Genomic DNA, 27649 nt, shown 5'->3' with positions numbered 1-27649 from the left:
CATCTATTGGGGTTTTTACCTTAGTAACAATTAATTTACCAAGAAGTTTCACTTCTGACATGTGTACTTTGTACGCACGCAGTTTTTTTTCACTTTAGTTCTGCCAGATATCATATTAATTATTAGAATACAGAAATGGAAGGAAGAAATAAATAACGTTGCAACAAATCTAGATTATAAAATTACAAGATGTCGGCAAGGCGTTAAACAAAAATATTACGAAAGAAATAGTATGGCCAAGATCTTAATTATTTAGATTTATCACAAAGTTTCGTTTCGTTTCATTGATTTTTCAACACACAATAAAATCTTGAAAGTAAACTTAATGTTATGAAAAAGTATTTATTCCATATTTAAATTTTGGATAAAGAATCATTTAAATAGTCTAACCCTAAATGCACAATCAGCATCTCGGAAGCTGGAGTCTTAATATTTATGGAATCACGGCAATCTGCAACGTCTGTATAATTTGCCATTTAAAAGTCAAGATGGCTGTTTGCAGAATTTTTAAATTGCGATAACCCTAGTAGCTAATTTTGCATACATCTGCAACGCCAGAGATTGTTTATTTTAGATTTATTACGGTTTCGTATGTGTAAATGGACATTTTTGCATATAATCAGTTCAATAAAAAGAATAAACATATAAATCAAACAAAAGAACCGTGGCTCAATCTTTTAGATGCCTAAGATTTTTGTAACTCTTTCGGGATTATTTGTTTTTTTTTAGTCAACTGATGCCCAATGCCGGGGTTCTAACCTATGACCTCAGGAATTAGAGTCGCACGTTGAAGCCACTCTAGTATCAAATAAATTGCCTTTTATTCATTATCAATAAAACTGTATATAAATTTACTGCCTTATTTATAAAAAAGAACATACTTATCATCTTTACAGCTGAAACATTTTGAAATAAAGACAAAATATTTAGTTAAAATATATTTCACATTTATAATCAGTAATTATTTGTGGTCATACACGGTAAAAACTCCAATCAAAATGATACGAAAATATAGTCAATAGATGTTATTCCAAATAGAAAGTGATTTCTCAATATGAAAGTCATTGTATAACGTTTCCTTTAAAGCTGGGAGACAATAGTTGATAAGGATATGGCTTCAGGATAGCTTAGTTAGCATTTTCCATTACTTTAGCTTATCTCTCGGCAAAGACTAATAGCATTTTCATTTAGTATTAATTTTATCTTCCGAAATCTAGTGACTAGGTTATGTACTCTTTATTATTCAGATTTATCCGTATATGAGATAACATCCATGTTTAAGAGACAACTATGACTCCTGTTTGTCAAAATCCAATACGTTTTCGACATGCGTGAGTGATACTTAGCGCAAAATCTGAATCTTACCTAACTTTACAGGATATTATATAACATGATTCCTAGTGAAACATTAGAACTGCCTTTGAACAGATTCGAAACACATATTAAAAAAACATTAATGTGTAAAGGTTAATAATATAATAGGTTAATAAGACTAGCTAGAAGACAAAAACGCGTGGCAATAGTTCTAGTGATATTATTATAATTTGTTTTGTTATATTTAAAGGGTTTGTGAGTATGTGTGTAATGGTGAATGTGGTAAATCACAGAACAGTTTTTTTTAAATATGTAACTTTGACGTTGTAGTTTATGACATTTTCCTTTGAATAATTGTAATGTATAGGGTAAAACTTGCTGAGTTTCTTGCCCGTTCTTCTCAGAACAAGGCCTCCTGGTAGTTTTGCGAACGGATGGCGTAGTCTTGCTCTTTCGCGAAGTTTGTAAACGTTTTTGACATTCATAAGCATGCGCTAAGACGCATCTAAACTGAATAAACGTATTTTGATTTGATTTGATTTTTCTCCCCAGAAGACTATTTTTAAGATTTTTGTTTATGTTATATTCTCAATTTTTGGAAAAGAATGACTGTACCAGATGAACTGAACTCTGCGGTAAGCTGTAAGTTCAATTACGTTTTTTTGAGATTGACAATACATACTGTTACGTGATTATAGCTCGACAGTAATCATACTGACATCATCAATCTCATATGAAAATAATTAAAATTAAATATTTTTTGTGAATAGCATTAATCATTACTGCCACGCAGTGCTCCTTCAGCACGACTACTGTGTGTTCCCGACACACACAGACTACTATTCTAAGTACTAATATATGTACAGAGTATCTAAGTAGATTTTATATCAAGATTGTTTTATCATTAAAAGCAAACTTTTACGTATTTATTTCAAAATGTGCTAATATAGATTTGAATCAAATGTGTTACATACTTTGTAATTACTGAATAAGCAAGTCCGCATTTCACTGAAGAGTACCTTTGAGTGAATCACTTGAGAGTGATGTGTGTAATGTGCGCGGACGCACCGTGTATAATCTAATATATAAAATTCTCGTGTCACAGTTTTCGTTGCCATACTCCTCCGAAACGGCTTGACCGATTTTGATGATTTTTTTTGTGCTTATCCGGTATCTATGAGAATCGGCCAACATCTATTTTTCATCCCCCTAAATGTTAGGGGTAGTCCACCCCTAAATTTTTATTTTTATTTTTTAGACAAAATTTTTAATTTCTATTTTTTAATGATTCAACATACAAAAATACATACAACCCTTAACTTTCACCCCTCTACGATCAACCCCTATTTTTTTATTATAAATGATGCCCGATCAGCTAGTATTGTATAGAACTTTTGGACGAGAGAAACTCTTAACTATTTTATTTAGTAAATTTTAACGTTATTTTATAAAAACTAAATATTTTATTTAATTTAACGTCGTAATTAAATCGAAATGTAAAGTATTATTTCATAAACAAACAACATACAACAGAAAGCTAGTTTTTCCTAGCGGTATAAACAGAAACCGCACTTCCAAATTCCATCTTTCACATAAGAAAACGAGAAAACATAGTAACAGTAACGTTTCTAAAATAACACAGAGAAAGCTGAAATTACAACCGAAATAGCCGCACAACCTTGCACCCGCCTTCCTACGATCAATAGAGCCTTGAACTCGCCGCCTCAAACGTAACGCCGAATACTGTCTTAGCCATTTTCGGTTTAAATTAAGACTATAAAATGAATTACGGGTCCAAATACATAGAACATGGAGAGGACAAAAACTGTCTGTTCAACTACTCGAAGTAGTACTTATGTGTAGTTTCTTATGTCTTTGAAACTAGGGTTGGCTAGGTAGCTTGAAGGTTTAATGTTAAGAGTTAGATAGTTAATAACAAAACATAGATATCCAGCCAATCCAGAATTGACCAGGTACTAGGGTATTGCTTTTTATTTAAGGGAGCGTTCTGATGTTAAGTGATTCCGCTATTCATGTACTCACATTGCCAGAGGCCTCGCAAGTGCGTTGCCGGCCTTTAAAGAATTGGTATGCTCTTTTCTTGAAGGACCTTAGGAAATACTTCTTGATTATTTAAGACTACCTTAAATAATAAGGGCAGTCGTACAGAGCAGATCGCACAGAACTTTGTGTCGGTGCAAATACTAGAAGTAGGTAGTACAAGTAACAATAAATACAATTTATGTATTGTCTTATGTTTATAAACACAACAGGGTCCTCAGTATTTATGTTTCTGTTGTGTAAAACCAGACGTTCAAAAAACATATTAAAAGACACCATTTTAGATATTAAATAAATATTTCATACATAAATAGTTTTATACCTAAGTCTAGAGTTTGAAAAGGTTATTTGAGTGATGCAATTTTTCTGCAAACACTTACGATAAACCGATAAGATTGTAGGTTTAATGTTTCCACTATTGATTGAATAAACTACGGTGTAAGTATTGCTAATTATTATGCCTATATTACTGATAAATGTTATAAAACCTGTTAGAAAATCTAACTTAGAGGAATATAGGAAAAAATCTATTAATACATTTGGCGTTTTATTTTCAAGTCACGGTATGGGGGAAATTCTTTTCAAAAATGTATCGTTGTAACAAAGATTAAAATTATTATTATCATATTAAGTATACAAGCAAGATTCGTTCACAAATGGAACGGCCATAATATTATGTCATGGCCAATTAAACAAGTACAAATCACCAACGATAACGTTATCTGATTTCACAGAAATTATCTTTATCTTTTGATAATTTTTACTATTAACACAATAAAATATTTAATTTTTACAATTATGTGGTAGTCGCTAAATACACCTTAAGATACTCACTTAACACATACGTCATCCAGGGTTGTGTACCACTAAAATGTATACAGACAATCAAAGATCAATGAAAACCAACTATTATTAACTAAGCTGCGAGCTACGTTTGATCAGTAGCGGACGTTACGCGTTACACTTCCGGAAAAGCGAGAAAAGCGTAAAACTCACCTGCGTGGGGAGTACAGTCTCCCGGCCGAGGGGTATCGACATTTTCCTAGCGGCGCCGGCCGCTCCCCTCTGCCTGAACCATAAGCCACTACGGCCTCAACTCCGCCCGGCGACGGTCACAGGAAACACAACACCTTGTTTTTAACATCCACTACACAACATTTTCATGTGCACTAAATAACTATGTCGATGCCGATAAATGCGTGATACGTAAGATAATAGACGATAAAAAAACACTGGTTGATGCGACCGTCTGTGATGGCGCGAGCGTTTGACTGTCGAGTCGGGTTATGCCGCGATCGCCGGAGCCCCAACTTTGTTGACTCTTTAAGCAAACAGCGCTGAGTAATTTCTTAAAGCACTGATTTTACTTTTTAGTGGTTATTTATTGTTATAGCCATCGATCGAATGAATCACATTTTTATAAAAGTCATCTTATCTAGATAATGGTAAATTAATTGTTAGTAGATTTTATATTGATAGTTATAAGTTGATAAAACTTCGAAGTCCAAATCTAAAATACGTTTTTTAGGTCGTATTTGTATATGTATTTAACTCCCGTTAAAATATCTTGCCTTAGATTTTTAATAGATCATGAGAGTTTTATCATCCAACCCAATTTATGAATACATATATACTTCAACAAATTAAACAAATAAGTAATAAATATAGAACAAATACAAAAGAACGATCCAGCGCTAATATTTGCTTTCAAAAGTAATAGCGGCAAAAGCGCTTTAATCACAAACCCGCGCGCAAGCTCACCCCACGGTTTTCTACGTCCCACTACGATCTCAAACCACGCAGCCTCCTTCATCCTTTGCTGACACGTGCCACAGACGCGTAGTGCGGTTATCGAGTGCACATGCGCAGTACTACAGATAATATACGCAAAACTCCCCGGCCAGAGCTCATTCATTTGAACTCATAACATCGAACAATGCACACCTGAACAAATATGAACAATACGTGCCTTGTTTCAAAACTTAATAGCCGTAGACAAGACCCGATATTCTTAATATTCTCGAGTATGCAAAGCTTTTGTATTCTTCAAATAATACGTTCTTTTGTGTCTTGCGAAGCCAAGGCAGTCTTTATATTTCACGTAATTAATGGACACGAGTGCCTGACCTCTATAAGTGTTAAACATTTGATTGGCCCTAAGTTTTATCAGGCTTAATTATGAAGACAAAAATTGAATTGCAAAATTAGTTAATTAACTAAGAAAGTCAATTACAAAACTTTGCTTTTAGTAAAAAAAAATTTTTTTCTCATTAGGCCAGCTAACTTAAAACTTAGCTGTGTTTACTTATAATTTCGTTAAGAACTTTGTAATATATATTTAATATGTTAAAACGTTTGTAGCACTCGGCGTTGTACGTAGGAAATGCAAATGCATTTAATAACTATATTTTCTATGTTTTAGTCGAGTTGTATGTCCAAATGTTCAAGCAGGTTCTGCAATGACACGTGATCACAGAGCCAGAAGGTAGAAACATCAGAAATTGTTCTAAAATAAAATAGAATTATTAAATACGCGAGTTATACTTAGCACTAAACCACTAAATCTTTCCCGAGGAACGTTGATGGATATATAATTTAAGTTTTACTGGTTCTTATAATTTAATAAAAAATAAAATAAATAAATCAGTGGCGCTACAACCTCTTTAGGTCATGGCCTCAGATTTCTGAATCTGTTTCGTGATCATTTTTAAATCTAATAGGCTGATCTGATATGATCAGCCTCCAGTGCCAGACACACGCCGTCGACTTTTTGGGTCTAAGACATGTCGGTTTCCTCACGATGTTTTCCTTCACCGTTCGAGCAAATGTTAAATGCGCATGTAGAAAGAAAGTCCATTGGTGCACAGCCGGGGATCGAACCTACGACCTCAGGTATGAGAGTCGCACGCTGAAGCCACTATGCCAACACTGCTCTTTTATATCGTCTTATAATTTAATAGTTTATTTTTTATTTTTTTTATATGTTCGTTACTGTGCTGAGCATCTGCTGCTGTCTATAAATTGTATTTTATTGTTCTTTTACCAATGTATCAGAGTGCCGAGCGTTGGCAATCTTTTATAAATAAATATATAGATTAAATACGTTCTTTCGTGGTCTGCCTTGCGATTCTGTAACTCACTTTTGACAGAATGCCAAATCATAAAATGACTGCTTCACGACTGATTTGGGCGCGACTGCCGCTGCGAAAACCGCTGTGTGAGTTCGAAAAGTGAGTTACAGAATCGCAAGGCTGGTGTTGAATTTGTGAATGGACCGTGCATCATAGTGAGCTAGATTTGACCGCCTACGCTCCAGGCATTGTGCAGTAGCAAATGACGTAATCTGGAACGGTGAACGTGGCGGAAAGGAAAAGTGGGCGAACCACCTAACTTTGTAGCCTCGGAGGCGCCTACGCATGCCTACCCTTCTAATTAATATTGGAATTTTGTACTTGAATATTGATGAGCAAATATCTGAGTTTTGAAAGTTTTTAGCCTTTTAGTTTGTGGGCAAGGCAAGACAAGGCGAGTTCGCTGTATTTTTGAAGTGAAACTTTTTTATCGGGGTTGGAAAAAAATTTAGTGTAACATTTTTCCGTTACGCGCCATGTTGCTTTTTGAAGTCAAACTTCTTTATCGGCGTTGGAATGAAAGTTCTTTATCGACGTATGGGAGAAATTTTGTAGCAAATCGTCACGTTTTTCGGTTACGCGCCATCTTTTTCTTGTCCCTACCACGGTTGATCCGAAGAGATTCGAAGCCATTAATAACAAAAATATATAATAACGATAACAATAATACTAATAATTCTATTTCAATTAATGAAATTATGTAATAATCTTAGTAGTAATAAGGTAAAATGAAATAATTGTATTTGTATTCATGTCTATGATAATAAAAGCCTTTTGTTAAACTTTATTTAACCAATTTCGTTAAGTTGCATATAGTAGATCATTTTTCGAAAAATAAGGTCATAAAGAAGTTTCACTTCTTACTAGGTGTACACACACCTAGTACACGCACACATTTTTATTATTATGAGATCAGTACCAAGTAAGACAGTAAAATCATTCTTGGAACAAAAAGAAATTTGGCCACGCAACATCCGTTTTCTATAAATATCCATTATTTTTTCACTAGCGAACTCACCTCAACTGATCCAGCGAGAGTTTTCTCGTCTTCGTCTTGAAGTGTATTCAGCCGAAACGCGTTTGACTAATTATCTGCATCCATTAAAATTGTATTATATGTATATCTATATCTATACTTATAATATTATAAAGAGGAAAGGTTTGATTTTTTGTTTGTTTGAAATGAATAGGCTCCGAAACTACTGGACCGATTTCACCGTTGCGTTGCAAGCTACATTCCCGAGTGACATAGGCTATATTTCAAATTAGGGATGCTTACTAAAACTTGAATAATCTAACCCAAGGTGTAAAGAAATAAACAAAAAACTTCCTTCAATCGTGTGCGCTGCGAAAACTATTAATGACATAACAAAATGATGTATTACAATTTTTAGGACACATCACTACCTACCTATAAAAATTGTCGCGACAGCATGTCTCTATCTTTTATAGTTACGTAACAATAAGCGTCCTTTATTATTATTTTTTTATTAAAATACCACCGCTAGAAAAGGCTCTTTATTCGTACCTTGGTATTGATCCTTATCAAAATAATTACCAACGTTACACATAAGCTACAATTTAATGGCATAACCACCAAAAAAGCATGGTGGATTAGTGTTCTCGTGCCTTTTCTCTTGAATAGTTTACTACTATGTAATATAACAAAAATCTTAGCCACAGCAACGCTTGGCCTAATCTACTAGTATCACATAAAATTAACAAACTCGTGGACTATTAAAAAGCCTTACCAATTTTTTCACCCGGAGCTATAGATATATGTATCTCTTGATGAAACTAAATTTAATTTGCATTATCAAGTATATTTTTGATGTATTACATTATGACAGTCTTCGTGTATGATCGCACGATGCTGCAGCCATTGTTTCGTCACCAATAATTGCAAAGAAGAAATATATAAAAAAATTAAATTGCATATTTGTATTTCTTTAGTTTATTGTCATTTATTTTTATTGTATTATGTCTGTTCTCTTTTATAATAGTAATGCTACCCTTTAAATGTTGTGCACACATGTCATATGTGTTTCGTTAGTGTGCCTTATTAAAATAAATAAATAATAGTTTTTTAAATATACCTAAGTGTACACAGTCGTTTACTAACTTTTACTTAGGTAATAATAACATACCATACAACTCTATTGAACTCTAATGAAACAAAAGAAAAACTACAACCATTCGCCACAGATTTCTTTTTCAGTTTCGTTTGATAATTTCTAATATGCAAGATGTTGATCGGCGTAGGTAGGATCGCTGCCTGATATTGAGTCAATTTTATGTCAGACATGCTGATTTCTTTACGATGTTATCTTTCACCGTGAGAGCGATCGCGCTCATAGAAAGGAATGCCCATTCATTCGCCAGTGATTCGAACGAACGACCCCAGGGTTAAGAGGCGCACGTTGAAGCCATTAGGCCAAGACTGTCTGCTACAACTACGTATGTATAGGTAACCGTAAACATTATGAGTAAATATCATTACGTCAATAACAATAACAAAAAGTAATTTAAAAAAAACTTAGTACTTCTAATCAGTATTATAAAATACATTTCCAGAAATGCGTTGATATACTACTGAACCAATTTTGATGAAACTTGATCTGTTCCATAAGTTATCCCAGATTCAAATCAATTAATGTACAAAAAATATTTATGTATTTGCTTTTCAGTATTCCTACAGCTAATTATTATACAAAATCTAAAGAAATACACAAAAGCCAAAAACTGAATACATATTCAAACATAAACAGATAATAATTGTGATGCAGATATAGTATTAATATCTATTAATAACATAAGGTCCCCCGTAGCGTCTGAATGAACGAAAAAAAATGGTGCGTGTACTTATGTACTAGCGTAAGAAGTTATACTTCTTTGGCATTATTAAAAATAGTTTTTGATTGCATGTAAATAATTAATTACAATTAAATAATCAAAGACTGGAAAAGGAGTCATTATAGTCTATAAAGTTCAGTTTACATTTGAAAAATTAAATAAATAAATTCTATTATTATTCGAACGTTTTTAAATTATGTCCAATGCCGTAGTATCTTCCGTGGGCAACTTCATTCTGTTAATTTTGTGTCACGGTGCGCGCGCATCGTAAAATTTCACTCTCATCAATTTTTCATAACGCGCCTAAAGAAGTATTAACTTCAAAAATTTAAAAACTAACGGATATAGTTTGGTTTTTGAACGTAATGATTTATATGGTACATTATGATTTTAAATGAATATACTAAAATTTGATGATTTTTGTTGAAATGGTCGAAAAAAATCTTGCCAATACGAGAGGCTGCGGACGGATGGTATATAAAATAAAATTTATTCGTTTTTTATGTTTATGATCGAATTATAAAGACGAGTAAATAAAAACTATTTCTGTGCTTTTAATTCGCGGCGGCCAGGTGATAAATATTGATGAACTGTATACATCTGGCTGCAATCTGTATCAAAGTGATTGCAGATGCATAACTGAAATATTAAAAGGTGCTCCATGGTTGGTTCATATAAATGAAACCAAAAAAAACATAGTTAATTGATAAAAGCGAATTAAATTTTCGTTGTGTTTGTTGTCGTCATCATACCAGAGCTTTATTATTAGAAATAAATAAAAGCGTGGGTTGCTCTATAGACGAAAAATATGGCACAGAGCGCCTCACGCTTTTTCACAATAATACCAGTATTTTTTGTTCATTACCATTTTCAGCCTAAATTAGGAATTATTTTTCACTTTTTAGTTTCATGTGCTTTAAAAGCGTGTTTTAGTTTTTTTTTAATATTATTTTTTAATTTTTTTTTTCGGATTATTGAATTGTCATCGATCTTTGACAGGTGCGCAAAATTTGAATAAAATCTGTCCGTTTAAAGTGGGTCAAAATCGAGTCCGAAGGAGACGGTTTCATACATACATACAGGTGAAGCTAATATAAAGCGTGTAAAAAATTACATTGTAAATGTCAAGCTACTCGTATAGTAACAATGACTAAAAGTCGTTCAAACCATTAAGAAAATCGAAAACTAAAGGAAAAAAATCCTACTACAACACATGGTACTGGCTGTTATTTGAATTAAGAATTAGAACACGAAGACTTGTGACATTCTATTTTTGAAATATTAAAAAAGTACTAACCTGTACATTTTGCATTCCACTTTCAAACATAGTCCATCTCCCGAATGTCGTCATTTTTCCGCTCTTCGCATAACTATTCAAATTAATCATCAATTCTTTCTATTTACACGTTTATAACACAACTGTGACACGACACTGACAAATACTATTTAGTGCTTGTTCAGCATACTGCGAAATGTTCTATGCTAAGGTCTTAAGGCGGTTTATACACAGGCGTTTACGGGACAATTTAATTGTCAGTTTATAATCACCAAAAACCTAAATTGCTCAAATTTTTACAATTGACTTTTTGACTGGCATTAATGTTTAATTTTTGTTTTATTTAGCTAATATGAGTAAATTTTTTTGTTACTTCGTAGATGGAACAATGAAATGATGCTCAATTTTTTCCAGCTCCTTTTTTATTATGAGCGCATTTAGAGAGAAAATATTCTTGCTAACATTTCCTGTTAGCAAGAATATTTTCTCTCATTTAGATGTTTTTATTTTCTAGGATTCATCGCAATACTCCAAAATAGTTAACACCAGAGTTTTACAATCTTCATCGATTTCCTATTTCTTTAAATTTTTATTTTTCGTTAGGCATAGAAAATTGTAAAAAGGACAAACTGTGTTTATATAATATATAACTGTATTAATACAAGAAATTAGAATCGTTCTAAACGTCCTGTACTTACCGCCTTAATATTGAAATTGATTGCCTCAAGTCATATTCATTGTCGTGATTGAAACGAACGGATGAAATGGACCTTGTGAGAATGTAATTGACCCAACACAATGCATCCAATAATGCTTTTATATGCTATATTTATATTTAGAATAACTTAATGCATAAAAATAATTTTAAAATATTCGTTTATAACTATTTAAAAGCAAACAGCGTCATCACTTAATTTTATAAAAAAATAATCGTTGAATCATCGAAAATAATATTTTTACGCAAGCTAAGTCTATCAATGAAACTTTGTTGTTTTTAAGCGCCTCGTTGAGTTTGCATATCAAACAAATATATAAATATCGGATTCTATATACATAATAATATGTCATGTCAATGGATAACATGAAACAAATTTAATAATATGCTGAAATTAAATTTATTGTGCCTTGCGGTTTAAACCTTTGACATAAATTAAAATGTTTGTAACTTATAATATTTTATGTAATTTTGATTATTGAGTACAGCGCCATCTTTGTTATGGTGACGTCTATCGTTAGGAAATTAAAGTAAATTCTGTATTCCAAAATTGACAGTAAGCGATTTGCTGCCAACATAGTGCAAATGAGTACTAACAACTTCAAATACTTATTTAAATAGGTATTTATTGCGCAAGGATGAAGATTAGTTCGTTATATTATGTTAACAATGTAGACTGTAGAGAGATGAAAATATAGAGAAAAGACTACTGAGTACTGACGCATTAAGATAATTCTTCAGTCTTCTGTGTGGAATAAAGAATGCTTTAATTTTGTTTATATTCTTATAGGCAAAAGAAATTCTCTTTTCCATTGATTACAAAAGTCAAAGTTTACAGTTGACACTGGTTTTATACTATTAGGTTGAAATGTGACAATACAGACGATAAAACCATTCACAAATCACAGAATATTAGAATATAGTATATTATACCTATACAGTCCTATAGTCTATATACCTTCTGCTAGGGCCTAGGTATTCCTAGGTTCAAATTTTACTTTTTAGGGCTTATAAGGCGACAAACAAAAAAAAAATACGTCAATGTACTTTTTAATAATGCCGTACACAATAAACACATACGAAAATAGAAAATATGTACTTTTTGAACTATGATAGAATAAGAATTGATGATTATTATTGCGATTCATTATCTATTTAACAAATTTAAAAATGTATTCTATGTTTTATACTTTACAACAGGTTATGATAAGCAGTAGGTATCTGGTGACTGGTTTATTTTTTAAGATGACTTGTTGATTATTTATCGTCAGGGCTCAGGCTGGGTTATCATAATATTGAATATGTTATATATTGTCATCTTTATATTTTTTTAGTTGTTACTTACTTATTCATTAAAATGGCCGCAAATATCACAAAAAATATGAAAGCTGTTGGTCTGATGAAGTACTTGCCAATTTCTGATATAAACAGCCTTATCGATTTGGAGGTAAGTGTTCCTGTTCCCAAACAAAGTGAAGTTTTAATAGAAGTTAAAGCTACTGCTATTAACCCAATTGATACAAAGCTGCGAGCTCCAAAACCTCTGATAGAGAAAGAACCACGAATATTGGGCTTCGATGGGGCAGGCATTATAAGTGCAGTAGGTGAAGCAGTTAAAAAGTTTAAAGTGAACGATCAAGTGTTCTTTACTGCTGATGTAAGAAAAAATGGCACAAATGCTCAATATGTTGCTTTGGATGAAATACATGTGGCACAAAAACCAAAAAATCTTTCTTTTGAAGAAGCAGCTGCCATGCCACTGACATCAGTGACTGCTTATGAATCATTAATTGACAGACTATCTATAACAGAGAAAGACAAGGGCAAGTCAATTTTAATTATAAATAGCGGAGGTGGGGTAGGTTCTGTTGCTTGTCAGTTAGCTAATCAGCTTGGCCTTAAAGTTATAGGTACAGCATCTAGGCCGGAAAGTATAAAGTTCTCAAAAGAGAGTGGTGCACATATTGTACTAAATCACACAGAAAATTTAGTTGAGCAGTTACAAAATAATAAAATATCTGAAGTTGATTTTATATTGGTGAATTATGATCCCTTCAACTACTGGGATACTCTTATGATGCTTATTAAGCCCCAGGGCAAGATATGTCTAGTTGTTGACAGTAGTGGCCTGGTGGATTTAAAGCCATTAAAAGCTAAAAGCATTACTCTTGTCTCAGAAATGATGTTTACTAGAATTGTTTATAATACAGATGATAAGCACAGACATACAGAAATATTAGAGGAGGTTTCTAAAATGTTAGATAATGGAAAACTAAAGTCAACTTTGACCAAGGTCATTGCTCCTATTAATGCAGTCAACATACGGGAGGCCCACAGACTGATTGAAGAAAAGAAAAGTATAGGAAAAATTGTCTTATCTGGTTTTAAATAAAACAATAAACTGACACAGTTATATTAATTTATGGTTTATAAAGAACATTTGGATCAAATTCCTTGCCTAAAAATGGCGATCCTGGACTATTCCATGCTTTTTTCAATAGCTCTATATTCCTGATTTCATCACTAGTTGGTAGTCCTTTCATTTTTTGTTCTTGATTCCATTGTAATTCTCTTACCTGTAAATCAAAAATAAATCATATGCACAACCAAGATTTTTTATTATCAGAATTTGAGATTACACTTTTAGGGTCTGTTTCACAATGTACGGGTAAGTACTACATAAGTTCCAAATTAGCTATTTATTACTTATTGGTAGGATAAACACTTGTTGCGTTTCACGACTGTCACATAGCGCTATTCGTCACAAAGTCCATCATAAGTTGAGTCCAATGAAGTGTCAAATAGCACAATTTATTTTCCAAATAATTTATGTGTTGCATAGCTATTTGGTACTTTATCCGTACATTGTGAAACATACCCTGAAAATGTGAACACTTTTAAGGTCCCAAATGGGGTATGAACACTTAGGCCATTACTACTATTAAAATATGGGTAGTATTTAAACGCAAATAAAAAAAAAAATACTTTTGTATGCAATAATAATCCGAATTCCCATCAAAATTACTGATTGCACAGCAAAATACTCAACTCAAATTATTACTAAATAGTTTATAATTTATGTTCGCGGCGTACGGCTATTTATCTTAAAGCAAAGCTTTTTTACCATTGCACAGCTAATAATACTAATGCATATTATACCTAGTAACTCTTTTTTTTAATATGGCTTCTATTTGTATATCACTTACAGCAGTTTTTCTAAATAAAACAGCATTTAATTGGTTATAATCATCTTATTATATATTAAGTACGTCATAATGAGATCAGCAAAAAAATATAAAATGAGATACAAATAGTAACTTTTTATTGGTCATAATCTATCAAATAATCATCTTATTATTTATTAAGTACGACATAATGAGATCAGCAAAAAACTATAAAATCAGATACAAATAATAACTTTTTATTGGATTATTAAGGCGGGTCTTGCTTTCGTGGGGCGTCTACGCTACCTTTTTTGCCTAATAGTCACATTTTTAGCTTCTACAGGTGATGCCACGTACTTGAGTCGGATTGCAAGTCCATTGATTGTCCCCGTTTTTTTTAAAAAAATGGGGCAGGTGCATTTTCTATTCATCTAGGCCGTTTGTTGGGTGGGCAAGTTTCCCAATCTTGATTAAATGGAATTTTGTCCAGAATCAGATTCTAAGAAATTGACATTTTTGTCAAGTTTCGCCCATTGATACGCAAGACTAGAACTCTTTCAGTTCTATCGAAGGTACAGTTATAAATGTATGTGGTTAAGATTTTCCAAAGGAACCCCAAGCAAATGTACGTGGATTGCGTAAACAACCATCTACACCAGGGGTCTCCAAACTACGGCCCGAGGGCCACATCTGGCCCACGGACAGATTTTGTCCGGCCCGCGGAGAGCTAGCATACTTGAAAACTCCTTTTAGAGAACATATTTTTTATAGCAAACTAAATTTAGTTTACTGAAGTATTCTAATTTTATGTTGAATAATTATTAATATGGCATCTACATTGATATGGACATGGGCTAACTACTCATAACATTGTTGTAGGCTTATTGTTATTGTTTTTGTGAAAAAAACATAACTTATAACAAGATAATGACATATGAAATACTAATAAGATTTATGTACTTAATTGAGATTTTTTTTTTCTTTTTCGGACTTTTTTTTTCATCAGTGGACTATTTCACTTTTTACCACCGGCAACAATGATAAAATGGTTTTGGCCCTCGGAACTTACTTGAGTAATCAGTATGGCCCTAAGGCTGGCATGTTTGGAGACCCCTGATCTACACTGACGAAATATTTCTATATACCCTTACGCGCGATCTATGTGGTTAACTCCCGACAAATGCAATGAAAAAATTAATTGTGGCTATGATATTATTCAATTTGCCGAGCATGTCTTCTTGAAAATTACGACAAATATGATGAGCAAGTTTTGTGGTGCTTAATAATATAATGCTACTTGGATAGTTATTTTGCTATGATAACAAGTGTAATCTACATGCGCTCCGGTTAATTTACTGTGCAGTCAGTATTTATGATAAGCATTTTTGTACATACCTAAATAAATTTATTTGTATCACATTATGAGGAAAAAAGTAATGTCATGCTGATGTATATTTTCGAATTATCTGCAGTACTTGTTTTGTTAAACATTTAGTTTATTTGTAGTGAAGTAATTTAATTGATGTAAAAAAGCATATAAATGATGAAAATATATTGATATGCGATTATTTATTTGATGTGCAATTAATAATTTCCCTTAAAATATTGTACAGTGTAAATTTTCAGCTTTATATGAAATATGAGAGGTTAATTCTATGATAATTCCATTTCAGTAGCTGTACAGACAATGGAAACACAAATTATTTAGCAACAATTACCTTTGCAATGTGATCTTCTGGTAATTCATTTAAAGCTCTTGAGCAATCAATTTTGTCTAAATTGATTGGTTCCTCATTATTTAATAATCTGTCCCACCAACGCTCTTGCACTTTTTCTGAAAGGTAAAGTTTATATTGAGTATAGTAATATTCATTGTTGAATACCGACTATAATTATTCAAGGTAGAATGAAAAAGAATATAATATAATTTCAATACTGAAATTCAACGCAATCCTAACCATACCTGTTATATTTATATACACAAAAAAATTAAACCATATATAAGTCTTATTAGCTATATTACTTACCTAAATGAATTAAAAGTCTTCCTTCACTAATACTCCAAAGGCATTCTAGTGTTTTAATTTTAAAAGGAAGTGAATCTTTTATAATAATATCTTGGTTTCTGGTTATAACAGAAATATCTCCAGGATTTATTGTGACTTTCAAGTCTTTTGCTGACCTTACATTTGCAGGCAGGTTTATGATAACATCTAAAATAAAACTTTAAATGAATTATATTTGTGAATTGGAATTCTGAAGTTATAGAAAATAATAGTTACCTAGATCCATAATTGTTTGGGACCACGTATATTTATCTCTCGCTGCTCCATTATAAGATTCACTATTTTGCACTGGAATGACTGGAGGTTTATAATCATTTGGTATTATTGGAACCTTCTTTGTTTCCGGTGCTTTGTGAACTGCCTCATCAATAACACTTTGTTGTGTTTCTTGTGTAGGGTTTGCTCTGAAATTATCTTGTTGTTCATCAACAATTTCAACTTCCTGAGCAACAGTTGAACACATTATTTCATTGCTTAAATCATTTTCTTCGCCTTCTGATAGTTTCCAGTTCTTTGGGTCACATTTACGCAAAACTTTGACAACAAGTTCTTCAGCGACTCCAGGTGGAAACCCCATATTCTCATATGGACCTTCTGGGGTGTAGTAGAAATCAGTTCTGAAAATATACAACACACAATTAACTAAATAAATTAAACACCTCTTTTAAATTAGCTTTATTGGACTTACCGTCTGGCTAGAAAGCCAAATATAGCAGAAAGGAAACCGATAATTGACTTTTCCCCTTCTAAAATTGATGTAAGAATTTGATCATACTTTTCATAATCTTGAGTTTCAGCCATATTTTTTTAAGTATTTACAACTATTTTATTTTAAGATTTTGATTTATCTTTAATAATTTACAAGTATTTCGAACACAGTTTCGAAAAATATCAACAACAAAATTCCAAACAATACATTCCGCAAATTCTCAGTTGACAGTGACATTTGATAAATGATAGGTCGTGGTGTCAATTATCAAAGTATTTAGATCATATCATCGCATCAGATAATTTACAACAGTTCTAATAATATATAAATCATCCAAGAAATAAAATATTAAAATAGTAAAAAGTCGGGAAACTAGTTAGGTTAACTATAATTATATTTAAATTAAACTACAGCAACACTTTGTACCTTTTACATCTGGTATCATATAACCGGTTTTTAAATCGCATTCCATCCGCTGGGTGCGCTTATTCATTTTCTAAAGTTTCACATCCGCAAGAGAGCGGCAAGGCAAGTCACTTCGAAGTAGGCAAAGAAGTAACGCGCGCGATCTTGGTACGCTGCAGGCGATGACCGCATTTATATGAGTTTTTATTATTTCGTGAGAGTGCTGTCGTGTTCCCCGTTGCGTAAAGTGTTCACGAAAATGCTGTTTAGGTGAACTAAGCAAGAATTACTGTGTTGTGATTGTGTTTGCGTACCTCCTTTTCTTTTTTATCTTAAATAGTCTTTTGAAGGTTGTAGAAATGCCTTGCTCGGCGGTAACTTTGTCTATAGCGACTATTACAGCTATCGTGGCTGCTGCCTTAATGGCAATAGCGTTTTCAACAGATAACTGGTTGTACGTGGAAGTAAGACGCAGTAATATACAGGTAAATTTGTATTACAATATTATACATTGAATTGTATGGCATAGATAAAAACATTTGCATAAAATATTAACCAATAAATTAATTGGGGGGTAGTTTGAATTTTAAAAAAATAATCTGCGCTTCAAGGCTCAAGTTAATAAAACTAAGCATTAGTTTATCCTTCATTAAAATAATTACCAAACCACAATAACTGATAAACATTACATTTAAACTTTGTAATAATACAATACTTTATCGGTGTCAATACAAAACTAACAATAATTTAAAGCAATAACATTCAAGTCAAAGCCATCTTCACCGTTACAGTAGTCACGTTACGCATAAATATGCACGTATTAAAAACAGACAAACAGCACAATATTGTGCATTCATGTAACTGTATTAATAAAGTCCCGTAACCCCACTGCGGGGCATGGGGCAGAATAGTCATTTCTCATACTAGCTGATTCGAACCCAAGAATTTTGGGTTTAAACAAATCCGCTACTGAACCACAGACATTAACAGCCACATAATATTTATCATTAAAATTTCCGATGAAAAAGAAATTAATACGATCCGTTGGGAGAAAGTTCTAAAAATATCCGCTATATCTTCTTTCAAACCTGTTCGTAAGAAAATATCACGCCTTAAAAGTATATTTGCTTATTCGTATATCGTTTTCATATTATGTACGTTAAATATTATTTCATTTCACTTAAAATCCCCACTTTTACCCAAATAACTTTGTGTTAGATTATTGTTGGATAAATATTGATATGTCCAAAACATAAGCGTTATATTCTATAACTTAACATGAAATATTCATTTTTACCCATACACCTGGCCCATAATCAACTTCTCTTAAAGGAACTTGTAACTTAAAGCACTTTTTGTATCATTAAAAGTTTACCTGCTAGCAAAAAATGTTTACCTGGTCCGAGTTAACTTGAGGTTTTTCACGCACTTCGGGGTATAATATTACGCAATTATGTCATTATCATTAACGAAATCAAAGTCATTTATGTTAATTAACTAATGATTCCATTGAATCATTTTCATAGACTACAAATTGCTTTTCTATGAAATTCGATTGTGGTGGTTAGCTGACCACAAAAAGCTATAAGGAAGTACGATATACCGCATTTTAATTTGGCATTTTTTGATATTAATTTCCATAAGCCTTCACTCAGACATAGGGCAGCCACGTTCATGCATTTGTTACTTTATTAATTTATTTGTTAATACTTCTACGCGACAATTTTTGGATCTACTACAGACACGAGCAAATCTTAATTACACAGATAATAAAAATCCATTAGTGGCTAGACACACTCTTAACGACCTGGCTAATACTGCTCTATTATCTATTAATGGCCTTCATTGCTTTCGTCATCAACTTCAATTTAAAGTTAAGTCTTAGTATTTTAGTCTCGATAAAAGTATTTTTTATTGGCTGGAAACGAAAGCTTAGAAACTAGTTAAATATTCTAACATACATATTATGAAAGTGGAGTTTAGAAAATAAATGTTGGCACGTTTTATCCTATGCTGTATGATAGGCTACCGTGAAATTCTAAATATTTTTTGTGTGGATGCAAAAGGCTGATGACCTTGTTAGTCTTAAAAAAAATAACATATTTAGTACTGGGCTCCATAACAAGAACAACTCATCTTATTCTGTTCATTCACAAAGATTTTTGGGTTTGTATATACAAACCCAAAACAACTGTAAATATTTTTTTTTAGTTATGTATATACATAACTAAAAAAAATTATTTACAGTCCAATCTTTTGGTATATGCTTAAAAGGTGTCCCAACAGCGGGTGTGGAAAGTTATGAGAGAAATTGATCGTGAAAGTGACGAAATGTCTGAGAAATTCTACGAAAACACGCTCTGTCGGACATACTTTGTTATACAATCATTTGGAAGATGTTAATGCGGTTTCTGAAACTGCATTTGCATAATAGTGGTCATTCTTTTAGTAGTTTAATACATACTTTTATTTGTGCTCAAGACCGAGTCATGAATTGTATTTTAAATTTTAAATTTATATGCAGAAATCGAGACGGTACAGAAGAGCTATTAAAGTGATTGTATATTTCATGTTAATTGAAAATTTAAAGATTTGGCATTGTGTATATTATTGCGTAGTCATAATGAACACATATGTGACATTCATAGTTTAAATATCACCCTGAATCTTACCCGCGCTAAATCTCTATACGATAGCTTATTTGTTAACTGTGGTTTGACAATTGACCGTTCTGCACTTTCTATAATCTATAAAAAAGTTGTCAATTGAGCAAAATCTAGTATTGTATGACAGTTTTTACAGTGCAAGTATACTGCATAGAGAAACAGGCTTTAGGTAGGCGTTTGGATTATATTTGAGTTTGATTAATATTTTAAAATACAGGATCTAGTCGCATATAAACTAAAAATCAGAAAGATAAAGAATAATAACGATTGAAGAATTGATAGTTTATCAACCGGAAGGATTGTTTTTTTATAGAAATAAACAGGAAATTCAACCATAGTAAATTTTACCTGTTAACCGGATGTTACCCGAATATAACTTTTTAAACCACATTTATATTTTTTTGTAACGCATATTCGGTTACCATATACCGGTTCAATAAACAATCATAACACCGGCTTATAACAAAACGTTGAGGAAAAAATAATTCTTATAACGTATTTGAAACTATCATAACGCCGGTTATAACGATACGTTGCGGAAAACGTATTTTTTGATGTCTATAAAGTTTGACAGTTGACAAATATATATATATCGGTAAATGTAAACACTAATCTGTAATTTTTTATTAGAGCATAAACATAACTTAATAAGTATTTTCGTCGAACAAATAATATTAAGTAGATAATAATAAATAAGTCCGCGTTTACTATAGATAATAATGATATTATAGAAGTTAACTCTACCAAAATGATCATTAACGTTGGCACACTTTATTTCATGATTATAAAATAGCAGAAAAAAAACGAGTTAATCAGTCCAAGCTGAATGTTAACGGCATGCGATCCAACATGTTACGGATATTGCCTGGTCAAGCCTCACTGCATTGCACGATGCTGAAAACGTGGTTTTCCGCAAACATAATTTATATCAGTCTCCAGCTTGATATGTGCTCTGAACCGGAGTGGGGCAAAAAATGGTTGACGTTTTTTGTAGTTCTATACGTGAGTTCGTGCCTAGACTTACCTGACTTTAACGTTACATTGTTGCATCAGCGTTGTATTTATTCTACTAATACATTTATACAAGATTATTTCATGATTTCTGCCTTCAAATTTTGTTTATTTTATAAGTATCACTTTTATTTGGACTTGTAGCAATTATTAAAATAATTTAATTGATACTGTTTTTTTTTTTAATGGCTTTTATTTGTGCCAAGTGGGCACAAGGTACTTCTCCAGTGTCGAGTAGATGGAGAAGGCACGAAGGAGATTAATCGGTAAAAATAATAATTAAAAAAAAGTTGAAATACGATTGTTAGTTTTAAGACAGCAAAGACAACACAAATATGAGTAATAACATTATTAAATACCTACTATTTCCTATTTATGAATAATTTACATATATATTACTTTAATTTTATTGCTTTCTATATATTTACATAAAAATCTACAATATGGACTAAAATACTGTTTTTTATTTTGTGTCCTTAGTAGCCTTGTCAAAGTCAGCATGTCCACAGATAATAGATAAAATAGAGGACAGACACTAGCGGAAGGACACGCTAATATTTGCCTAGTGTCAAACTTCATAGACTACGCATATTTTTCGATGACAGCCATGCTTATTTATCTATTACGTGGTCGACGCATATCCCCTATTCGTTAATGTCCTATTTCACATACAAAACAAATAGTTTTATTTGAAAGTGTTGCTAATCTTGTCCAATCACAGATCATTAATATGATCGCCTTTCGCGATTGCCTACGCGTTTCAATTTTCCGGCCTTTCACTCATAATTGGTATTGGCTAATACGTGCGTTGTTAATAGTAAATTATATAATGTTGGGTAATACGTTATGGTGGATTAACTAAAACTCCATTCTCTAAATAAACGTAGAGTCGTATTTTAAGAACTATTAGTCTTTACGTTCTAATCTTGTGTTTTAATTCAATAAATGTTTGGTTTTTGTTTCGTGTGTAAATTTTTTATTGGTTATTCTTGTCGATTAAGGGTCACCTGTTAGGACAGGATTGAGTTTATGGAAATAAATAAAATTTTATTATTTCCACAAGTCCGTAAAACATACTTATTCATATTTCATTTAAACACTTTAAAAAACTCTGGCAGCATTATCCTATTTATTTATTGTTTTAAAATTTGTCAAAGTAGGTTTATTTGTTTGTAGTAGTAAAACATACTACTACTGGATTCGTGCTGAACTCGTAAAGAAAATTTTATAATTTGAATTTGCGGTATTTTACAAATCACGGTTTTTAAATTCTCAAATATAAGGATTGAACAAGTTTATTCTAGATACTGAAATACATGTATGTAGTATGAGAGTAGCTATATTTTTACGACTTCTGGCTTACCTACTTTAATGTCATATTTCTCATCATTGTTCACCTTTGTGCTACTTACCGCTTTCGAAACCACTCTGTGACTGGATCTTCAACATGGGTGTTAAAATCATTAGAAAATTGGCTAATAATAGTTCTTATATCCAAGTATTCATTCAACGTAACAACTTTTTGATATATGTATTAGAATAAATAATGAGCTTGGATGGCTAATCAATCATAGTACCTAACCTACCTAACCTAAATAATAAAAAAAGCTAAATAATCTTTGTAAAGTCAAATATTGTATGTACAAAATCATGATTCATGAGACCATAGTGCAACGACAGTTTTAGTTTTACTGACTGTTCGACATTTATATCTAATAATCCAAAATAACAGAATATACAAGGAAGCATAGGTCTGCAGGAGGTAAGCAGGAGGTCTGGTTGGGTAGGCCTTGCCGTACATATCTGGACCAAATCCAGAAGGTACTAGAGGTACAAGTTTAAAGGACCGATACTTTGAATGTCATGAAAGTGGATGAAGATAGAGAGGTACCGTAGCAAGTGATAATATAAATAAATCTAATCCAATTAATATATTTTACAACGTTTCATCGCGTGACACTGTAAGGAGAGAAACTTTATAAACAGTCGATAACCTTCATTGTATCACAGGTTATGGATTGCGATCAAATTGCATGGCATGCTACCTGATCCCGACAGGTGGCTGTTGTTCCATTCTAAGAAATTATTTAACTTCAATTATAATGACAGTTAAGCTATAACAGTATATGACGGCTGATAGTTTCTATAATATTATTTAGATAATAAAATAAATTGGTCTGTACTTTTATTATAACATTCTTTTTCTTTTTTTGCCTGTTGTTCTGGTCTCTGGCAGAATGACAAGCGCTGTGGAATACGTCTGCTCCACAGCATAATGCTAAGCCAGCGCCAGTTACAACCACAGCACGCACACATTTCACACTTAAATTGTACCTTATTCCTTTTTTTTTCCATACTTTTTGTTGTTTCCTTTTTGACTATTATTCTTTTGTGTGTTTCGTTAGTAATAAATGTTATTTATTTATTTATTTTATTTGTTCAGATAAAATAATCCATCATTATGTTAGTATAAACTTACAGACTAATGCTAATATTATACACTAGTCGATCTAAACCGACAAAATGTACGCACAAAATGCCTCATGATAGGTAAAGACAGGTCATCTGCCACAGTCTTCAAGATCTTGTTTTGTTATGTCTTATTCGAGTATAATAATAATTACATTAAGTTTATGTTATTATATTTAAAAGTACACCACCTAAATTCTTCCATTTGTCTCTCATCTTCTCTACTATCTTCCAATGTGCACCTTAGAAAGTGCTCTATAATTATTAATTGTATCTTAGCACTGTTTGAGAAGGAGATTGGAGGATCTTTATAATGTACAAAACCTTACTTTATCGTAATAGAAGTAAATATAAAATAAACAGTCTTATGACATATGTAAGTAATATAGCCCTTGACAAAGGGATTGAAGTAACCTTGATGGGGCCATGTGCGTTGTATCCTGCGCCTGCGCCTGTTTCTGTTCCGTATACATGTGTGCGTACTGGGAGTTGCGGCTAGGGTTACCTCTTATAAATTTCTAAAGTATATTTTTTATACAATCACACTATTAAATAAATGAAAAATACTTAGACACGTTTTTTTAATCATGGCAGGAGTTATGTAACCTAATGTTATTAATGTTACGTTATTTTGAGTAAATAAATAGAAGCGAAAACCAAATGATAGCCATCGTCGCACACATGGCATCAAAAACACATGCCCATGCACAATATGGAGCCTCTTAAATTGTAATACAATATTCTTGTTTCCGATAATGTCCATGAAGTTTGACTACACTTGTATTGAATCTTGAATGAAATCCTTAGATTAATTACCCTTAGGTGAGCCAAATTAGTTTTTGTTAGCGTCACACTACCCTTAATTTTATGTTAGATATAAGCCCATGTTTTTTACCACTAAAGCCAGTTGTTACCCAGCTTCAAACAAAGAGTTTTATTTAAACATATCCATACAAAACATGCCACCATACATACTTTAAGCTAGAACCAAAATATTTGAATTAAATTTTTATATTTAGGTCGATACGAGATAAATAGTTTGTTTTAGTGGTAGCCCTATTTTTGGTCTGGGACGTTGGTCGGCATTGCAAGGTAAACAGGTCCCCGCAGGATGTTCACGACCTTTATTGACTCATAGCGTATACCTGTGCGTGTATACAAGAAACAAGTTATTAGTATACATTTATATGCAACTAAAACATTTTTTAACTAGACGACTAAAGGCAAGCGTAAATAGATTTTTTTTAAATTTAAAGTAAGTAAAAACATTTAAATTGTACATATATTGCAGTATTCATATCGATGTTAACACTTATATATATTACTAGCAGACCGGCCAATCGTTGCTGTGGCTAAGATTTTTGTTATATATTACATAATAGCAAACTATTCAAGGGAAACCGTAGCAGAACACCAGTCATCATGGTGGTCCCCCCATGATTTTTAGGTGAATATGGCATTAAATTGTAGCTTATGTGAAACGTTGGTACTTGGTACTTTCAACACAGCGCCATCTGTTAGAATTGTGACTATCAAATAATGAACAAATATTTTGCAATAAAATAATATTGCGGGTATAAATTGAGATGTAACCTATCCTATCTTTTAAGTTGGATCAAACTACACACGGTGTGCAAATTTGATTAATATCGGTTCGGTAGTTTAGGAGTCCATAGCGGACAAACAACGTGACACGTAATTTATATATATTAAGATTTATTTATTCTTATAGATTATATGTAACGGCCACTAATTTTTTTCGTGACTTATTGTTATTTATATTACTTCGTGTATACCATACATTCCATTTGGATCTGTTCTTTGCTTCCTCTATTAGACCATAATTTCGTTAGACCATCGCTTTTATGGCCTTCCAACGTTTCTTCTTCCTGGAGCCCTCCAGCTTCGGCGGTCCATGTTTTGTTTTGTACACCTATATGGCATGCCAATTTCCATGTCAGCTGTAAGGCGTGGTTACCGATCTTAGTTCAAACATTTCTTACTCTGTCAGAATAACGTCTTATTTCTCACAACGCTCAAAATTATCGTGTGTCTGTGGTATCTGCGAATGTAATAAAACCCCGTACAAAAGATATCAACGAGTAGGTCGCTTAATAGATTTTTATTGTTTATACTCTCACTATATAATTACTAATCTTATTTTGATCACACGCGAATACGTGAAAGTGTAAGAGTGAAATTCGGTCAAGTTAAATATAATATGAAATTAGATACGCGATGAGAAAATGTATGAAATATCGTTCTTACACATTTTGATGGTATAATGGGATACTATACACAAAATTATATATCCATTTCTTTCATACTATGCTTCATCTACCTGTGGAAAGTGTGAGGAAATCAAATGGGTAATTTGAAAAATAGAGATATATAAAAGAGATAGCGAGTCATGTATTTTAGTATTACTTTTAATTTAAATCTGCTAAATGTGCAGTGTTTTTGCGTTTCTCTTTTGTTTTGTATAATAAGTTATTAGCAAAGCAATTATTATATAAAGCAAAATAGTCGTAAAACACTAGTTATCTCGCTTCATCACAGTGCAAATAATTTTGACAGAAAGAGAGGAATGACTAGAAAAACGGTGTATAAAACCTTTTTATGATAAAAAACTATAAATAGTATACAGATGAAAAAACGTTTCGGAACGCCGGTTGTTTGCTATTTTGTTGACAGTTTTTACGCTACTCTTTTTGTATTATTAAACGAATGATTTCAATAGGCGAACACAGAACACGATTGTGGAGAAAATAAATATCTCGTAACAATATTTTTAAAACTGTCTTTATATCCAACAACAGTTGCAATATTAAAAGACAACCTGATATATACATGATGTACTAAAATCTGTGTTTACAAGTCTACACTAGTAATTTTCACACGCTGTATTATGACACTAACTATGGCAGAGTCTAGAAATCTATCTTTAAAAAATTTAAACAAATTTAAAAAGTTTGGTCCTTTAACGCTGGCAGCATTTCCTCGCTGTATTGCGATACTTATTCGTTGAGCGAGGAAAGCACCAGCTCTAGAGTTACCGGTACTATCTACCACGCGCCAACTTAAATCTTTAATTTCTCTTTTTAATACTGAACAATTTGGCATTCTGATAAACAATAAACTAAAAGCTCCCTCCTTATCAGAATGCCAAATCATAAAATGACTGCTTCACGACTGATTTGAGCGTGTCCGCCGCTGCGAAAACCGCTGGGTTTTCGAAAAGTGAGTTACAGAACCGCAAGGCAAGAGTCATAGTTAGTCTTATTGAATCTTCATCCGTTCAGCGTGTGAGAAATGAACCTCCACGATCCAGTGTACTAAAACTTTCAAGCTTTAAGTTAGTACCTATAGGGCAGCGTTTAGTCTTTTTGAACAGTACAATGAACTTCGTTCAATGAACCTCATACTGCCGTAACTGATCGCTCAGACGTCCTCTCATCAAAACACTCGTCAATAGAGCTGTGAGCAAGAAATCCTTTACACAACAGATCTTGATACAATAGCTGATTTGTGAGGTATATGACGAATAAAAATAATGTATTTGTTCGCGTTTGACAGTTGACATGTTATTGCTGTTTATATCGTATCGTCGTATGTCGTATCTATGTAATTCAGCAATTACTTATTCTAAGAAGTTATTTGTTTTTAGATATAATTAATTATTTAAGATAAATATATATATTACTAATACTTTAAATAACTAGCCGTATCCTGCGTTGTTTTAATATTGTTTATAGCCTCCTTAAAAAAACAAAAATACTATTTTAATCAAATAAAAACTATACTCCGGT

General features: G+C 32.3%; 4 protein-coding genes across 7 annotated transcripts in view; 2 read left to right on the top strand and 2 right to left on the bottom strand.

Annotated features, from left to right (window-relative positions):
* LOC125056382 (breast cancer anti-estrogen resistance protein 1) overlaps positions 1–10798 on the bottom strand; it is a 90533-nt gene extending 79735 nt beyond the window's left edge. Inside the window, exon 1 of one of the 3 annotated variants that reach the window (XM_047659427.1) lies at positions 10657–10798. In XM_047659427.1, coding sequence (XP_047515383.1) covers positions 10657–10746 — 90 coding nt within the window. In that variant the 5' untranslated portion in view covers positions 10747–10798. Of the gene's footprint in view, positions 1–4371; positions 4771–10656 lie in introns of those variants that run through there. The other 2 variants (XM_047659429.1, XM_047659428.1) reach the window with 2 other exon arrangements.
* A 1604-nt stretch (positions 10799–12402) lies between these two features.
* On the top strand, positions 12403–13956 carry LOC125056858 (zinc-type alcohol dehydrogenase-like protein SERP1785). Its single transcript, XM_047660175.1, has one exon. It carries the CDS (start codon positions 12708–12710, stop codon positions 13740–13742), a length of 1035 nt encoding a protein of 344 aa, XP_047516131.1. The 5' UTR covers positions 12403–12707; the 3' UTR covers positions 13743–13956.
* Positions 13755–17525, bottom strand: LOC125056859 (nudC domain-containing protein 3). The gene is made up of 5 exons (XM_047660176.1): positions 17269–17525; positions 16797–17197; positions 16542–16727; positions 16233–16348; positions 13755–13926 (listed from the first exon to the last, which is right to left on the bottom strand). Exons 1-5 carry the CDS (start codon positions 17379–17381, stop codon positions 13771–13773), a joined length of 972 nt encoding a protein of 323 aa, XP_047516132.1. The 5' UTR covers positions 17382–17525; the 3' UTR covers positions 13755–13770.
* Positions 17526–17795: 270 nt separating this feature from the next.
* LOC125056860 overlaps positions 17796–27649 on the top strand; it is a 36925-nt gene continuing 27071 nt past the window's right edge. For both annotated transcript variants that reach the window (XM_047660177.1, XM_047660178.1), the window contains exon 1: positions 17796–18179. In XM_047660177.1, coding sequence (XP_047516133.1) covers positions 18054–18179 — 126 coding nt within the window. In that variant the 5' untranslated portion in view covers positions 17796–18053. The remainder of the gene's footprint in view (positions 18180–27649) is intronic.

Source organism: Pieris napi, chromosome 15 (genome assembly GCF_905475465.1).
Source record: "Pieris napi chromosome 15, ilPieNapi1.2, whole genome shotgun sequence".
NCBI classification, from domain to species: domain Eukaryota; kingdom Metazoa; phylum Arthropoda; class Insecta; order Lepidoptera; family Pieridae; genus Pieris; species Pieris napi.
The sequence above is the reverse complement of the archived record's forward strand: the minus strand, read 5'-3'. Positions and strand labels throughout refer to the sequence as shown.

Excerpts from the sequence above, each read along its gene's own strand:
- LOC125056859 (XM_047660176.1), bottom strand. The coding sequence starts at position 17,381 with ATGGCTGAAACTCAAGATTATGAAAAGTATGATCAAATTCTTACATCA. Across the intron at positions 16,349-16,541 it reads AAGACTTTTAATTCATTTAG|AAAAAGTGCAAGAGCGTTGG; the intron begins GTAAGTAATATA and ends TTTACCTTTCAG. Across the intron at positions 13,927-16,232 it reads CAGAAGATCACATTGCAAAG|GTAAGAGAATTACAATGGAA; the intron begins GTAATTGTTGCT and ends TTTGATTTACAG.
- LOC125056858 (XM_047660175.1), top strand. The coding sequence starts at position 12,708 with ATGGCCGCAAATATCACAAAAAATATGAAAGCTGTTGGTCTGATGAAG.